The 17,092-nt window shown below is 39.9% G+C and overlaps 1 protein-coding gene and 1 long non-coding RNA gene across 7 annotated transcripts in view; one reads left to right on the top strand and one right to left on the bottom strand.

The window, feature by feature from the left end:
- The window catches only part of LOC116786128, a 113,045-nt gene that overhangs the window by 69,618 nt on the left and 26,335 nt on the right, over positions 1-17,092 (bottom strand). For both annotated transcript variants that reach the window (XR_004356832.1, XR_004356833.1), the window contains exon 4: positions 1,996-2,059. This is a non-coding gene — a long non-coding RNA (uncharacterized LOC116786128). The remainder of the gene's footprint in view (positions 1-1,995; positions 2,060-17,092) is intronic.
- The window catches only part of PDE5A (phosphodiesterase 5A), a 50,267-nt gene that overhangs the window by 16,341 nt on the left and 16,834 nt on the right, over positions 1-17,092 (top strand). For 4 of the 5 annotated variants that reach the window (XM_032686450.1, XM_032686453.1, XM_032686454.1 and 1 more), the window contains exons 4-11: positions 2,946-3,017; positions 4,078-4,167; positions 4,769-4,906; positions 5,386-5,453; positions 7,491-7,599; positions 9,886-9,970; positions 12,554-12,729; positions 14,104-14,163. In XM_032686450.1, coding sequence (XP_032542341.1) covers positions 2,946-3,017; positions 4,078-4,167; positions 4,769-4,906; positions 5,386-5,453; positions 7,491-7,599; positions 9,886-9,970; positions 12,554-12,729; positions 14,104-14,163 — 798 coding nt within the window. The remainder of the gene's footprint in view (positions 1-2,945; positions 3,018-4,077; positions 4,168-4,768; positions 4,907-5,385; positions 5,454-7,490; positions 7,600-9,885; positions 9,971-12,553; positions 12,730-14,103; positions 14,164-17,092) is intronic. The other variant, XM_032686451.1, reaches the window with a different exon arrangement.

Raw genomic sequence — 17,092 nt, forward strand, 5'->3', positions numbered from 1 at the left:
ACGTTCCTGCCAGCCAGGGAAGTCATTTTCTCCTTCAGTGAACACTTCAGATATCACAGTTGCTGCAGAATAGAGGAGCTCCAGCCAAGCTGACTTTAAACAAACTCCCCCAAGTTCCAGTAGCAGTCTTGCTGCAGGATTATGGAGATCAGTAATTTGCTTCTTGGGTGGATTTTCAGCTTACGCTGAGACACGTGTTACATTCACTGGACTGCTGGAAATCACGCAGGCTGCTGCTGGCATGAATGATAGAAGAGGATGTGAAAGTTTTGTTTATTAAAAATGGAAGTCTGTAAATACAGTTCTGTCCCTGCAGGATAATTTTATAAGCCTGAATCAAAGCTCTACAAGACTAGGAGAGCGAAGTAAGGTTAACACCACTTAGTCTGTCTCCTGAAGTGGGTATGTTCTCTTGTTGAAAATGAGATAAAAGTTGAGTTCCCCTCTTTCTGTTACCATTCTTTGGCCTAATGTAATTTTTCTTCAGGTGCCAGCAAAAGCAAATCAAAAATATATCTTCCTAGGAAGCAAAATTAATTGTATTTTTGAGTCAGCTGAAGTAAGAACCAACTAAAAAGGGCACCAATGGCCTGTAGAGCTGGAAGAGCTTTTCCAGAGTTAGGCCTGTAATCCTAATGCACAAAAACCTGCAGCATGAAACAATCGAGATAAAATCCACAGCACAGTCATCAGTCATCACCTACTGGGAAACACTCTAGGCAGGCTGCTACTTTTAGAGGCAGGGCTCAGCTATGGCAAGAAAATAGCAAAAATAAAGTTCTCTAAGAATTAGAAGAAATCTCTTCTTGCAATGTGGATCAGGATTTCTTAAATGGGAAAAGTAGATAGAGAAGAAAGGTTAGAGGACAAGTGGAGCCCTGGAAGATCGCTTGTGCTGCCAGCAAGAATGTTTTTAACCCCTTTCTTTCCTATTAGTTTTGCCTTGTGTGACCGAGAAATATACAGGCTAATTCTGGAGCTGCAGCAGGAGAATGACAAGGAATCAAACATACACATCTTTGCTTTATTGCTACATGACTCACCTGTTATATTTTCCCAATATTCTCCAAGCTTTATCTCAGATTTCTCTTGTTTATTGCCACGAACATTTCATGCTTTGTATGTACCTGATATCTGAGAAAGTTTCCTGTGCAGCTGAGCTCAGAGTCACCTTGGATTCAGTTTTTCAGCTGGTGCAAACATAACTCCCAGCTGGAGATCACTGGTCAGGCCTATTGTTATTGCTGATTTGTTTGTAATAAGTTTTAAAAATGAAGATTTGGGTTTCATACTGTGCTTAGAATTCTCTAAAATGCAGGCATATGTTCTCCATGGCCTAAAATGTTACTACATGATGTACTTTTGTCCTAATTACAAAATTACTTTAGTAACAGGAACAGATCCTCTTGAGTTCCCTACATCTTCTCCTAATTACCTGGTTGCAGGCAAGACTCCAATGGCTAAAAAATATCCATCTGAGATTTTTCTCATTACTTTCTCTACACCATATCCTACAGAATGTAGAGAAGCACTGAAATTTGTACTGATATAAATGAGGCCACAATTTGGACCAGTTTAATTTTTAAAACTGTTCATTTTGTATGAAAAAAAAATGCACACACTACAAAGTTGTCTAAAAGCTTAGAATGCCACTAAAACAGCAACAACAAAGAAAAAGGTTTGCACTTGCACGTTTTTTTATCATATTCAAGTCAACTATGACTTTTTAGTAGGTTTATTTTCATTACTCCTTCCCTCCTCAGATAAAACCTTTTACTGAAAGACCTTTACAAAGCTCTAAAACCGACCATTGCTCTTGGAACACCTGCCTTTGTTCATGTATCATAAGCCTGCAGTGCTGATAAAAGGAGCCTAAATAGTCCTTTTTTTTTCTATATAAATATGGTCCTTTTACTGTTTTCTTATAGCTTTTTTAAGCACCACAGACTTTGCTTTCATGGAGGGGATGTATTTACACAAGATGAAAGCACTCACCTTCTGGATGCCTTGAAAAGCCTCTGGCCTTATTAAAGTTGTCTTAGCTTATGCTGGATCAAAACTGAAATAGAATAAAATAAATTAAATCAATACCCAGAGAAGACAGTGGTATGAGAAAAAGGTGTCACCATTAATCTCTGCACGTGTAGGTTAAAATAAAAGCATATTGACTGCTTAAAGGATTTGCTTTCATTCAAAGTCTGCCATGGAAGTAGATAAGACTAGTGGTAAGTTGTTACTACAGAAAGGAAGTTCGCTGGATAACAAATATTCCTCCCTGAAGTGAATGAGAGGGTGACTGTGGGAAAAGCTGGGTGGTGTGGAAGGGAGCTGACAGTTCAGCTTTATTTCAGAGAGACATTTTTGAGCCCACAGTTGGCAGCGATTCATCCTGTAGAACAATGACCTTGCTTGTAACATCAGTATTTTGGGAATGCGGGGCTGAGAGATAGTAAATTGTCTTCTTTTCCATTACAAAAATAAACCCACGTGCCTTCTATCAGTTTAGCAGTTACAAGTGTAATGATTAACAGTTAACTTTTTAAACATTTAAACACCACACACGGTTTCCTTCTGATACTGTTTATCCCCCAAAAAGCGAGATGAAAAAATACCATCATTAACACCTTGCATTGGTTTTACACTACTTGGACTCAAACAAAGGAAGTTCTTTGCAGTTTTTCTATCACTTGTTGTAATCATGCCAAAAAAATCTTAAAAAATTTAAAAGCTTTGCCTATACTTTATGTCAGATTAATAACACTCTGCAAAGTCTCAAAAGGAAGGGAAACATACAGAAAGGCTAAGGTGGGAAACATTTATTATACTAACAATTCGATTTAATAGTCAACCAAATACCTGTAATGATCACTTATTATCTTCTATACATATGCCTAGAAATACAATCTGATGACAGACTCCTAATTGCTCCATTTTGAACACTCTAGGTTGTTGGTGTGGCTCAAGCAATCAACAAGAAATCTGGAATTGGTGGCACCTTCACTGAACAGGATGAAAAGGTGTAAAAGCTTTTTCCATTTCTGTCTCTTCTGTTTTCCCAGGGGGATGGGAGATGCACATGTTAATAATTTATTTTTCTGAAAAAGTAAAAGCTCCTGCTAATCCTGCAAATGTCTTTGTTTCTGAGGCCATGAGAAATGTGGATGTGGAATAGTTTGATTTCTGGATCACGATGTTATCTGTCATTTATCTCTGAAACACAGGCTTATTCTCCTGAAATGCATTGCAAGTTTCATAACTTGTAAGAGGCATCATTTTTTATTCAATGGTTCCAACTCTCCTGGAATGCCCAACAAATATATTTTGAATATTAAGATTTGTGTAGTGATTCTCTTTCAAATACTGTGTCACTTCTCAATATAGCAGCTGCAGAAAAAGAAAAAGCTTTGCATAAGTTATGACCAATGTCTAAGATAATCAGTAGAGCAGACAGTAGAATTGATTCCTAATTCTCACACTGCAGTTGCTTTCCAAATATTTCCAGACTTCCCATTCAGGTTGGTTTGGCAAAAGCCAGGCTGTTCTCAGGCTGAAGAAGTGACTTAACATTCAGCAATAAAAGAATCTGAATTCAGCCTTTCTCTTTGAAAACTCCCCCTTTAAAACAAAATGCAGCCTGAGCATCTGCAGGATATCAGAATTAATCCCACACTGAGAGGGAGAAAATTGTGGGTTTGCTATGTTAGCAGAATTTTATTTCCCCTTTCCAAGAGATGGAATTGCCCAAAATGAGAGAGGCTGGTTGTCTGCGCTCAGGTTTTCTAGATAAAATAAGCATTGCTGCAAAATGATTTGAGCTGCTTCTTACATCAGTCTTATCAATCCTACTTGCACCAAGATAACCTGTGAAGATCATTAGTTTAAAAAAAAAGGAGAAAGGATTCTTGAGGAAATAACAAATTAGGAGCAACTGAAAAAAACCCAGACCCTGAATGTGCGGTTGCCAAAACCAACAAAAATATCAATTAATACTTCCAAGTGGAAACAAAACACTGCAGCAGCTTATCTTTGGCTGTGGGGCATCATCTCCACGAGGTGCTGATGTTCGTTTGTCTGCAGGACTTTGCCGCCTATTTGGCATTTTGCGGAATTGTCCTTCACAACGCGCAGTTGTACGAGACGTCTCTGCTGGAGAACAGGCGGAATCAGGTACGGAACCATTTCCCGGTGGGTCTGAGTATTCAAGTGACCCTCAGTGTTGCTAAACTGGGGCAAATTTGGCTAATTTTTCAAATTGCCTTCGAGCACATTTGAGCAGCTGAGTCCTCCAGCAGCAGCTTTGAAGTGCTGTATCCAAACGATGCTTTCACCGAATGAGTTCATTGAGGATCTGCTTAGAATTACAACAGATAATAATAGTGTTCCAAAGCTTTAAGAAATGTAAATATCACTGTTTTCAGGATGCACACATGAGCCATAGGAAATCATTAGGTTTCCTGAGGACAAGTAACTGTGTTGTCTGGATTTCTCAGGTTTCATTTGATGACCTGTTAATGCCTAAATCTATTCTGCCTCTCTGACCCAAAACATCAGCCAGCCATCTGTGCTATTTATTTCCTCCATCAAAAGCGTCAAACTGGCTGTTATTCACTTACTTTGCAGTCTGTGTGAGAGCCAATATTTAATTTTGGTCACAGACATACACACTGACTTCCTTGATTCAGGGGAGAGAAGACTCAAAGACAGTAGTAATGCTAATTATTGCATAAATCACAACTAGTCAAAATTTCACAAAAGGCCTTTTCCCCAGGTGCTTCTTGACCTTGCCAGCCTGATCTTTGAGGAGCAGCAGTCTTTGGAAGTAATCCTGAAGAAGATAGCTGCCACTATAATATCCTTCATGCAAGTGCAGAGGTGTACCATCTTCATAGTGGATGAAGATTGTCCCGTGAGTGTGGCTTTTTGGCTAAAGGCAGAAGTGCTTATTCCCTGGGAGTGGTTTGGGCTTCCCTCCACCCTGACTCTGTAGGATTTCTGACCCATAGTATGTTCTGTCATCTTTTCGTGCTCAGTCTTTAATTTTATGGCATCTGCTCAGGCCGGGTGTTGACTCGGGAGGTTTTGGTCTTTGTTTAATTAAAGAATTTCTGTGCTGACAGATAAATTTGGCATGGCTTGTAAATACTGGCATTTTTTCTCAGAGTCATCAGTAGAGACTCAAGACACTTCAACGATACCTGAAGTTGTACCAAAAGATATCTTTGTGGCAGGATCCTGTATAATGTGAAATGAAGGGAAAGAATTTTACACTTGTGTTTATTACAGAATAGGTCTTGGTAACTGCAGCAAGGTTTTCACGGATCATACTATTCTAATTTATGTCAGCCTTATAGACCTGTGTATTAAAATATCCTCTCGGTATTCCAGGATACATTTTCCAGTGTGTTTCACATGGAATCTGAGGAATTAGAAGATTCTGCTGAAAATCTGAAGAGGTAAACCAGCGAATTCAGACCTTTGTTCATCCCAGGAGAATCCTGAAGAACCTATGCTATTAATATTCTTTTCATAATAACAGGCCTTATTTCTACTGGGTCCTAGGTATTACTGCTACTTTTAGAGAGCAAGTTTTGCCCTGAAGTGTGCCCAGACAAACTCTCTTGCCTTGAAAAGGCCCCACTGAGCAGAAGAGGAGAGTAGGGCCCGATCTCTTCACTTTGCCAGGTCCAAGTACATGTTGGTATCACAAGGCTAAGCTACAGACATGTGCAAAATGGGAGAAGTAAAATTCTAACTTGGTGAGCAGCTCTAAAACTGCTCTGTAAGAAATCTGTGTAGACAGCTATGGTGTAGAGTAGAAGATAATAATCCTATTAATGTTTTTAATCAGTTATTTTAATCATCACCCTTATCTCATAGATAAGGAAGCTGGCTTAAAGAACAAGTCTGACTAAATCAAGACTAAAGTCCTAAAGTTCTAACTTTCAGTCATCTTTGAGAAACCAACTGGGAGGAAGGGAGAGGTAGAAATAGCTGAATTAAAATACCCAGATTAAATAGTTTCCAAATTTAGCCTGAACCTGTGTATTGAAGTTTGAAAATTACTGTCTCCATTACTTTTCTCTGCCATCAAAGACAGCTGTTTCAAATAATGTCAAAAAGAGACACAGTTGTATATAAAATGTTCACTGTGGATATTGTGTGCAGAGAGAAAACGGAGATTTCTGTACCCCTTTGATGCTTTTTTTGCAGTAAACATTTATTATATTAAAATAATTTCCATATATTAGAAAATTATGTCCAAAGTGTGTGGCTAAAGCAACCAAAAACTGTTGAGCTGTATTACAGTTTTAGACACTGTACAACCAGAGTGTAGAGAGGTACGACAGTCTGATAAGATCACAAGGTGAAAAAGAAAGTTCCTCTTTACTTGCTCTTCTACACTATGAGAATGGACCCTTCCACTTCATTATCCCTTTTATGGTTACTAGTTAATGGACTCAAAATGTGATTTACTGCTTGCATGGGCCATCAGTAAATTATTTCTCATAACTGATAGGGGAGGAATTTTGGAGGCTGAATTTCCTATCAGAATTTTGTTCATGAGACAGCACAGCTACGTGCTGAGGACTGTACTGTGAGTCAGCCACTGGAGTTAGAACCTCTGCTCTGCTTGAAGGGCACGATTTTTGGGCAATAGCAGAAATAATGACATGGATTGGATAGGAATTATTACTTTACATAATAAAATTCAGGCTTGTTACATAATCAAGGACCCCTCCAGCCCTGTGAACATCCTTACAGCAGGAGGATAACTAAAGTCAAGTCAAATGTCGGAGGGAAACTCCAGGAGCTTGATGGCAGTAGGTTTATTTTGAGGGCATATGTCCTCGAAGGCAGGAGGGTCTGAGGGTCTAAGAGAATTAAAATACCTTAATTAAATAAGCTGTGACTAAAAGAGTGGAGATGACTGATTCTGTAAATGTCCTTTGTGTCCCAATTTGGAATAAACAGTTCTATTTCAGTAACAGAATCTCCATATGACTGATTGGGCCTTTACTTTTAGAACAAATTTGAAATGAACTTAGAAGCAGAAAATTCCCAAGTGATACCTGCTGCAGTCTCTTTAACTAATGGGAATTTCATCCAGTATTGGCTTTTTAAGTGTGTCAGATTTGTGAATGGAGTTGGTTTTCACAAGGTTCTGTTTATTTCTATATAAACGCAGCTGTTCATTCTCTGTCCTTCATCTGTGTAAACCGTAGGGATTTGTTTATTTTTTCAGCTTGGTGTTCAGTGTTAATGTTGAATAAGAAATGGTGGAAAGCACACATCAGTCCACTCTGCAGTTTTGTGATGACAGCTGGATTGGGATCCAGGGTTTGAACTCGACCCCATTATATATCTGTTAGTTGTAGCTATAGATCCTTTTCTCATACAGGAAAGATATTACTCTTACCTGCTGGGCATAAATACAGTGCCTCATTTTCATGCCATGCACATAACAATGGTGTTGTTGTTGTGTCCTTCAGGGACAACGACACAAACCAAATCAATTACATGTATGCTCAGTACGTCAAGAACACCATGGAGCCACTCAACATCCCAGATGTCTGCAAAGACAGAAGATTTCCCTGGACGGTAAGGAAAATAAGCTTAGATTTGAAAATCAGAAACAGAAAATGTTTCTCTGTTTACCTTTCAAGGCTTTTTTTGTTTTCCCCTTATTGTTTCTGTCAATGTAATGGCCCCAGTTAGAATAATGAAAGCACAAAGGAAGGTACACAGAGAGTGTTGGGAGGCTCCCAGTTCCCTTTTATCCTTTCCTTTCCCTTCTTGTTCTGGCAAAGATTAATGTTACAGATGCAGGCTCTTTGCTGGTTTGGAGATGGAACAAATTCACTTTTGTTTGGGAGCTTTTGCTTCACAAGTGTGATCTCGTGGTATGGTGTACTACCAAGCACACGGATACTGGAGAGTGAGGAGGGAAGGTCACCTGGCAGGACTCAGATTCCAGTCAGGTTGCCTGCAGAGTTGTCATTAACAAAAAGCAAACTTGTAATTCTGTATTTTCCTGTCCTTGCAGAAATTAGAAAGATGTCTGCTCTTCTTACTGTATTTAAGCCTGTTTCCCAGACGGGCACAGGGAGAGGGTAATGAGAGGGACATGAGTTGCTATGGTCAGCAGATGGCTTTTTACCAAAATTTGTTCTGAGACACACAACAAAGAGGTCAGAAAACATAGTGTTCAGTGTGATTGTTCCAGTAAGTGGAAAGAAGGGGCAGGCTTGTGGTGGGGAGCTCTGTTGCTTCCCTTTTTGTTTTCTGTGCAAGCTTTCATGAATGTTCTGGAGTGGATTTCTAGGAGTGCTCAGCACTTTGCAGTACTGGGCCCAAAGCTCTTAACTGCAGGACTGGAAGTACAGATAGAATCCGGTGGATATACTGTATAGATCAATAAAGAAAGAGGTGATTATTTGGAAGACATTTAAAAATAAAATTAATACCTTGAGAGTCATCCAAACGACTGTTTGTCTGAAGCAGGCTGTTCAGTAGAGTTATTTTGCATTTTTGCCTGGAATACACCTTATGGAAGGAAGTAATAAAAAGAAAATAACAGTGCTGTTGGAAAGAATTGTGGATAATGTTGTTCAGCACACAGCTTAGGAGCAGTACCAAGGCAGGGCTGGAGGCTAAATGTTTTGAAAGCTGATGAACCCTGACGTGAGGGAAATCCCAGGTGTTCCCAGTGCCCTAGAAACCCTGGCTTGCCTCTTTCTTTGGAGGACATTCAACAGCATCTGTAGTCACCTCGTGAAAATACCTTTGAGCTTTGGTGGCCTGAAGTGCCTAGGAAATGGCACGAGGCAGAAGAGCAGCTTGAGTTTATTTGTGCTGTGATGTTGAGCTGTGAAGTTGCCTCAGGTTCAGGCCATTTCCAAGGATAGCACAGAAGCCAAATGCTAAGTTTCAGCTGTCAGGTGCCCGTGTTCTTCCCCGAACCAACAAAGTTAGTGCAGTGGAGACAAAGTTCAAATATCTACAACGCTCCTTAAAGGCATTTAAGCCTGGTTTTGGCTTACTCTCCTTCCTTTTCACTAATACTGCATCAGGCACTTTTATCTAGCACCGTGCACTGTGGTTTCATCTCCAGTCCTCTCCTGTTTGACTTTTAGGGAGAGATGCTAATTCTTATCTCCTTTTTTTACAGCTGATTGCACAGGTATTGCAGCTGAGAAAACAATCCTGCTCCTGAGTTATTCCATATAACCCTCTTGATAATGGGCTACTATTAAGTAGTAGTACTTAAGTGGCTGGAGTCGTGTAAAGTGTGTGGCATGATGTAATCCTTTAATGATTTCTTTAAAGAATCACATCTCCTATTGCCACTTGTAAGCATTACAGTGTTTGTGCACTCGCCTGGCAAGATCCTATCTACAGTCCTTGCACAGCACCAGAGAGCAGAGCAACAATAGTTAAAAAAAAAAACAAAACCAACAAGATAACCTATTGATTGGAAATATTAATGTGTGCCCATTTTTTGTGTCACATACAATTAGAGATTGGACCATATGTACTTCTCAGCAGCTGCCCCATTATTCCAGGAGCAGTCAGAGTAGAATTACACCCTTTTCTCACCAGGTATTTGAAAAAGAGGCATTGTCTTCTTGATCCAACCTTCCACTCCCCAAATAAATTGATTCTCCTTCTACTGGAGCACGAGACACGATGGAAAATCTTTGGAAGGATGTGGAATGTTGCCCTAGCTGGTAGTAGTTTTCCTACTTGTTGTTTGTGTGCAAACTCTTTGAAGACATGGTTCCTTTTGAAGGAGTATGTAAGCAAAGAATAGTTGCAGATCCACCCTCAGCCACCTGAACCCTCGTCTCTGAAATTGTAACTGTATTCTTTTTGTTTGTCTAACAGAATGACAATGCAGAAAATGTAAGCCAACACATAAAGAGTTTGCTGTGTACACCAATAAAAAATGGGAAAAAGAATAAAGTGATAGGTAGGTATCTCTACAAAAATGTCGTTATACATTTCATAGAAATATTTATGTGCTCCACAGTAAAATCCAAGCAACGTGGAATCTCAAGCCAGGAGAAAAGATCCTTAATTATCATGTTTTCAATTAATAAGTCCTCTGAGACCACCCTGAGTATAAATTGCTTACCTAATAAGTTACCAAAGAGTACAATGAGTATCAGCCTGAGTTCCTGGCATCAGTAAGCATACAAAAAATAAAACATACTGATCCCTAGACAGTAGCATGAATCCAACTTACTCAGCCTTACAAAATTTGGCCAGTAAATATTAAGAGTTCCGAGAATGCATTTTTAATGGTCTTCAAATAATTTTCTTTGAGAATTACAGCAAAACTGCAGAGCCTAATTTTTATAGTAAATATGAGGTCCCTTTTTTGTGAAGGCAGATTATTTTTTTTTAACCTTTGAAGCAGAAAGAGAAGCATCCTCTTCACCTAATGGAGTTTTGGTATTAGCTTCTTTCCTGAGTTCTTTTATTACTTTATTTAAATATTCTAGCAAACCCTAGTAGACCAAGGTGAAGACTGAACTGTTGAGCTTTAATTAGAGATATTTCACTATGCTGTGAGCTACTCATCTCATGGATTTTTTTTCTATTGGGATTTCCTATGGAAGTTCAAGAGTTTCAGTCAGGCCACCCATTTAGGTGGGTTTTTCAAATCTGAGTAATTCTCATTGGGAAATGTTCTTTGAAGTCTCTTCTGGTTTCACATCTGCCTAATGTTCAGATATTTAATAGGGCAAGGTCAAGAAGTTGTCTTTGGGACAATATCCAGAAGCTCCTTTGCCACACTATACAGCATCCATGACTATTATTATAAGTCTGGTTTCTTTTTAAAATTATTTTAAGAGTGGTATAGCCAAAACCAGAATTTGGGAAGTGGGATTGGGGTGGGAAAAACTGTCCACAGCAAAACCAAGCAGATCTTACTGGCAAGAAAGATGAAAAGAACTTTTTTATTCTCCTGACTTGTGCATTTCTCAGGTATGTGGTGAAAGCTTTACAGAATTTTGCTGTGGTTTTGTAACTATGTCCCAGTAAAAGACTTTGGACTTCCTTTATTTGTAATATATGGGAATCTCAGTGCTGTGGGGAAGTATTTGAAAGGGATTTAAAGAGTCTTAAGTACTACATAGTATATTCACTGCAGTTCTCTATTTTTTTTAAGAGACATCTCTGTGCATCCAAATGCTGTGTCTTTTAGGAATTCATTTACTTTTGTGGCATATTCACTGTTGGGTCTTAATCTTGTGTTCATGACATCACAGTTGCTATGGGAATAATTATAGTGTCATAAACCATGCTAAACAGAGATCTGAAAGTGAGTTTCATGGGATTTTCCTACAGAGTTTTATAAATCAACTTCTTTTTTTCCCAGGGAAAGTTAATCTTTTTCCTTATTTGAATCCTTATTTGCTGGGATTATGTTTTTTACTGTGATTCTGTGATCTAGTCTTCTCATCCCATTAAGGTTCAGAATCTTGTTTGCAATATTCAGATAACACAATCCCTGAGATATATTTGCAGTTGGCCAGGAAAATGCTGGCTTTTATGCTCCAAACTGTTAGTACTCACACTCATGGGAGGGAGAAAACAATTGCACTCACTTAAGACAATAATCACCCCCAAAGCAGTTTTGGCCAAAGACAACATGTTCTTATAACGCAGCTGCTTTCATTAATATTCTGCTTTTTAGCAGAAATTGCCATCTGCTTGACAAAACTAAAGAGAGGTGTGTGTCTGAATTTCCCTCTGCTTCAAATGGTGTCAGGGACTTAAGCTGCAGCAAGGTGTGGTAGAAGTTACCTGTCAGACTTTTCAGTGGCCTGTGCATGGAAAAGTCCAGAAATTTTTAATAGAAAAATAAACAGATGCAGCTATCAACAGGTTTGAGCCTAACAAGCTGAATTCAGTAAGATGCTTTTCAAGGAGTTCAGCAGTGTTTGGAGCAGGCTGGAATCAATCACATCCTCATGGAATTGGTGACTCTGCTTAAGCTTGGAACCTCAACTTGGGTATTCTCTGTTTAGTTCATTTACTTAAAAAAAATTCCAGTACTGACTCAAATAAGGAAGCAAAAACTCTGTGTACCACTGTTCTGACTTTCATAAATGTTCTTTTGGCATGGTTGCAAAAATTTAATTAGCCTCCAAAGGACAAATTGTCTTTAGGGATTAAATCAATCTAGAATACTATTAATAATAAAAGTTAGGATGAAAACGACCCTAGAATTTCACAGGATAACCAAGTCTCTAAAGCCCTACATTTCTGGTTTACAAATCCCAATAAATACTTTTGAATCTGCTTTGTAAAATGTAATTGTTTCATATATGTTTTAGCATTCATTCTATAATACATTGAAATTACTCTTAAAAAAAAAAACAGAATAAAATCCTACAGCACTCCTGTGGGTCCCTTTTATGTATATTGATGGTTTATACTGCAGGCTAAACTGTCCCAGACTTAATTCTTGCTGTTCCTTACAACAGGCGATATGGTGGCAGTTCTCTGTATTACTTCTTTTCCTTTCTGTACCCTGCCATAGGTGTTTGCCAGCTGGTGAACAAGATGGAAGAAAACTCAGGAAAGATCAAGGCTTTCAACAGAAATGATGAGCAGTTCCTGGAAGCATTCGTCATCTTCTGTGGCCTGGGGATCCAGAACACACAGATGTACGAGGCTGTAGAGCGAGCCATGGCCAAACAGATGGTGACATTAGAGGTGAGCTCCACAACTAGGTGGTCCTTAATTAGCCCCAAAGTGATTTTCTCCAGACCCTGTCTGCTCTACACATCAGGACAGAAACAGTGCTCCCCCAGGGGAATTTGGCCTGTGGAGTTGCTCGGGAATTTTCCCGCTTGTTTCTGGATGTGCCGGCAGACTGTTCCATTTGGTGTTGTGCTTTAACCTCGCTCATGACATTCGGTGGTGAGCTGGGCCCATCTTTTCCTCTCCCTGGGGCTGCCCACGGGCAGCTCAGCGGGTGCGTTCTGCCGCGTCGGAACAGGAAACGCTTGGGCGGATTAGGGGCTTCCTTTTCTTGTCTGAGGTTTTCTGTGATGATTTTGGCTCGGCCCTTTGGACACACAGAGTAACAGCAGCGTTATTGTAGGCTTGCAGCAATTTCCTCAGACTCCAGCAAACCATGTCAAGATGAACATCATCTGGTCGCAGCCTTTGAGCTGGTTCCTGTTCAGTTTAACAGCTGAAGAGGGCTTTAGTCTGAGAAGCTGAATTACTCAGAGGCGATAACTTGAAGCTGAAAGTGAAAACTTTATAGACTTTGGTTCTCCTGACATTCATTACGTAAACAGACTATTTGCAGAATTCCTAAAATGGGGATTATGTACCCCATAGCCTCTAAAAGAAACATTACAACTCTCAAATAAACCCGTATTAAGTCATGTTAAATAAAAAGGGGGTAAAATTATTGTCAGAATGATTGGTTTATATTGCAAATTAGAAATTCTCTCTCCTACTGTAACACTTTATGGGCAATACAGGAGGTCCAGACAGATTATATGTTAACACATAGGATGGGTTCTTTAAAAAAGAATCAGTCTCTAGTTGCCTAAAATAATCCGTAACATTTTCATGACCCTTGTTCTCAAGAGCTAAAAAATATGAGCTTATTTAGTTAATTTAAAACAAACATATTGTCTTTCAGACTTTGGTGCCAAGTTTCAGTTAGGGCAAAACTTTCTTCTCTGTCTGAATAAACTCCTGAAAGAATTCCTATGGCAACAATGTCAGGCTCATAATTATAGCTGTTTCGTGTATTATTTGTCTTTGAAAGTGGGGCATGAAATCTTTCCAAAGAGAAAATCAGAGTTCTTTGCTCTTTTATAGAAACTATTTACGTTTTCCTGGCCTACTTATCTCCAGAAGGTTCTGTGCTGTGGGAGATTTGTGCAAGTTGCAGATATCTCCCCATATGCATTCAGAGAGCTCCCTTAAAACCCTTGTGGGCCCTGCATGGACAATAGATGTCATCAGCAAATGCAGTGCAGTGCTGAAAAATCTGCTTTAGGAAAAGTACCCTTTTACCACACTGCTCTTTTGTTTGTACTAAGGGCTGCTTCTTTCTTTCTGCAGGTTCTCTCATACCATGCATCTGCTGCTGAGGAGGAAACGAGGGAGCTGCAGGTAACAGTGGTAATTGAATTTTTTACTATTACTATAGAAATGTTCCCTTAATAGAACAAAGAGCAGTCCTTCACACAGGTGTGATCCCGAAACACACAGAAGCACATCTTCCAGAAATCAAACTGACAGTGAGGGTTATACTGATTGGTTCCTGAGTTGAATCAGTCGATCACATGAAAAGGAAACATTACAATGCCTCAATCAGAAGAAATACAGGCTGGCCAGAGCACTGCAAGAAACAGAAAAAATGCTGAGAACTCTTCATTTTGCAGCTAAGTCTGAATGTTGCGTGTCTCACAGCTTTGGTCCCTTTCAAGCATCCCAAGGATGGGTGCAGCTTTATGGCCTTGGTGGAAGTTCTGTATTTAATTTTTAATGCAGTGATTTTTTATTTTTATTATTTTTATGGCTGCTTTTCTGTGCAGTGTCCTGCTCTGCTCATGTTTAATTCTGTGTGTAGGAAGCACTGCCTAAGGAATAACTACAGCTGTGATTTCGAGCGCAGTTCAAAGCACAGCATGGGCTTAGTTTCTCCAGGTCTCTGCTGGAGGAGGTGTTCCAGGGAAAAAGCATCACCCCTGCTGCACAAAAAACAAATGGGAGGGATGGAGAGGAAGGCAGACACGGGGGGGCAACAGGCTGGGTATTATGGGATTGGTCTGGACAAGCAAGGTGCCATGGAACAAGGTGTAAGACTACGGGTATTTCTAGAAGAGTAAGTGTCACGCGGCTTTTGACCCTCAGTCCTACCAGGCTGCTGCCCAGCCATAAGGAGCCGTGGACAAGAGCAGAATGCAGCACATCTCCTGGGGTTTCTCTGCAGGGCTTGGGTTGTAATCTCTGTGGTCACATCTTGACTGCTAAATAAAACAGAACCACAGCAAACCTAGAACTTGGGCCAGTGTCCACCTCCACCTACCTGTCCATGTGCTTCCTAGCACAGTCCTGGCCTGTGTCAGCCACGGGCTCTCAGGACATACCAGACAACACAGGACTAGAGCACAAGCACAGGCCTTTTTATTCTGCTCTCATCTCATTTTTATTTGTTTCATTTTGCATTCATATCATTGTATCAAGCGAGACAAGATAGATTAAAGTGATGTTTCTGGACATACCTTTCTGTGATTTGCTCTGTTTTGCTTCTAAATAACCTGACAGCACAGAAAGCAGATGCTTCATCAGGCAGTGGGGCTAGAAAATCATTGTAGTTCCCTTCCAAGTGAAACTGTCCTATTCTGTTTCATTATCTGCATTGTGGAATAGGCTGTAGTAAAATTTCTCACTTTCCTCATACTACAGAATGTCCTGTTGCATCAGTCACCTCCTTTGAGCCTGGATACAACCTGTGTTTTCCCACGCAAAGCAAACGAAACAAAGCAAAACTGTTCCTAGTTGCCACTCAGTTACCACAGTGCTCCCATGTTTTCCACAGCCACCTTTTTGCTGCCAGAAATTTTTGTTGCCCTTTGCATCCCTCACTAGTTCCGACTCAAGCTGAGCTTTGGTTTTCCCATCTCCAGCCCTGCACACTTTGGTGATGTCTCTATGTTCTTCCCGGGTAGCCCATCCCCACTTCCTCCTTCTCTGTTTTCCGTTTGAGCTCCGTTGGGAATTCCCTGTGCATCCCTGCTGGCCTTTTACCACGCTCACTTCAATACGCTCCAGAATGGGCTATTCTTGTGTTTGAGGGATCCTTGAAGGGAGTGCCTTGGTGCATTACACGAAGTTGTAAGCTTGATCTGTGTATGTTTGTCACTCACAATAGAAGACAAGTTTTAAAAATTACTTTCTACACTTAACCAGGCAATGAAATGCAGTCACTAATTATTCACTACTAATTACCATTAATATGATGCTTCTAGTAAGCAATAGGAATTGAAAAGTCACAGTTATGCAAAGAGGGGAATTTTGGCACATTTTCTTCTTTTCTTGACTATTTCATGCTCTTTATAACATTCCCAAGGTGGAGAAATTGGGCAAGAGGCTGTAGTTTGTTTGGTCAGTGCTCACAGAAGCTGACCATAGCTCAGTAACTTGAAATTAAAATGCTATAAAATGGGGAGCTGAAAGCTCTTCTGGCTTCAGTAAGGGAAAGAAGAAATCTCTAACCTGGTTAAATATCACTTGAATAGCTACAGAGTGCAGGGGTTTTTATGTCTCAGGTGAAGTGAAACTTACTGTTGTGGAGTCAAAGGCAGGAGATCAAGGAAGGGAAAGATAAATTATGAATGAAGTGAGAAGACAGGCATGAGGTGCCCTGTTCAGCTCCTAGTGTGTCCTTCCAGCCCCTTTCCCTGTGAAATTCCAGCCTGCAGCTGCAGATTTTCAAAATCGTGTCAGGAGAGTTCCTGAACAGGTGCATTATTTGCCACTGAACATACAGCTCTTTCACATGCTCACAGCTGAGATACCACATGAATCCAGGCTGAGGGACACAAAATTACTGGTACAAGAATTTTTTTTTCTCCTGTGTAAATACTGGTTTTCATAATCTTTCGTGACTTTCCAATTCTGACACACAAGAAAGGTAACAGCAAACTTCTGTGGAACAGGGACTGGTAGAGGTAGTTATGGGGATTTACATGCTACATGTAAAAATACTGTAGATTATGACACATCCTTCGTTTTCAGTGCCTCAGGTTCCTGGGACAGAGTTCCCCATGGTGGAACATTTCTAGGAGAAATGTTTTCCCCTAGAATTATGAAAAGGAAGACAAACACAGATGTTTATTTCCTCCACTATTTCAGATTTACCTGATTTGTTTTGATCCACACTCAAGTTGAGGTGAAACAGCTGTGAAGAACTGAGAACTCCTTTACAGAAAAATAATTATACTGAATTTTTTTCTGTAGACTAAGACATTGATTTTTGTATATTATTATATTGTAGACATTTATTTTGTTAGGATAAGACTTAGCATAACCTTAACACCTGTAT

Source organism: Chiroxiphia lanceolata, chromosome 4 (assembly GCF_009829145.1).
Source record: "Chiroxiphia lanceolata isolate bChiLan1 chromosome 4, bChiLan1.pri, whole genome shotgun sequence".
Taxonomy (NCBI): Eukaryota; Metazoa; Chordata; class Aves; order Passeriformes; family Pipridae; genus Chiroxiphia; species Chiroxiphia lanceolata.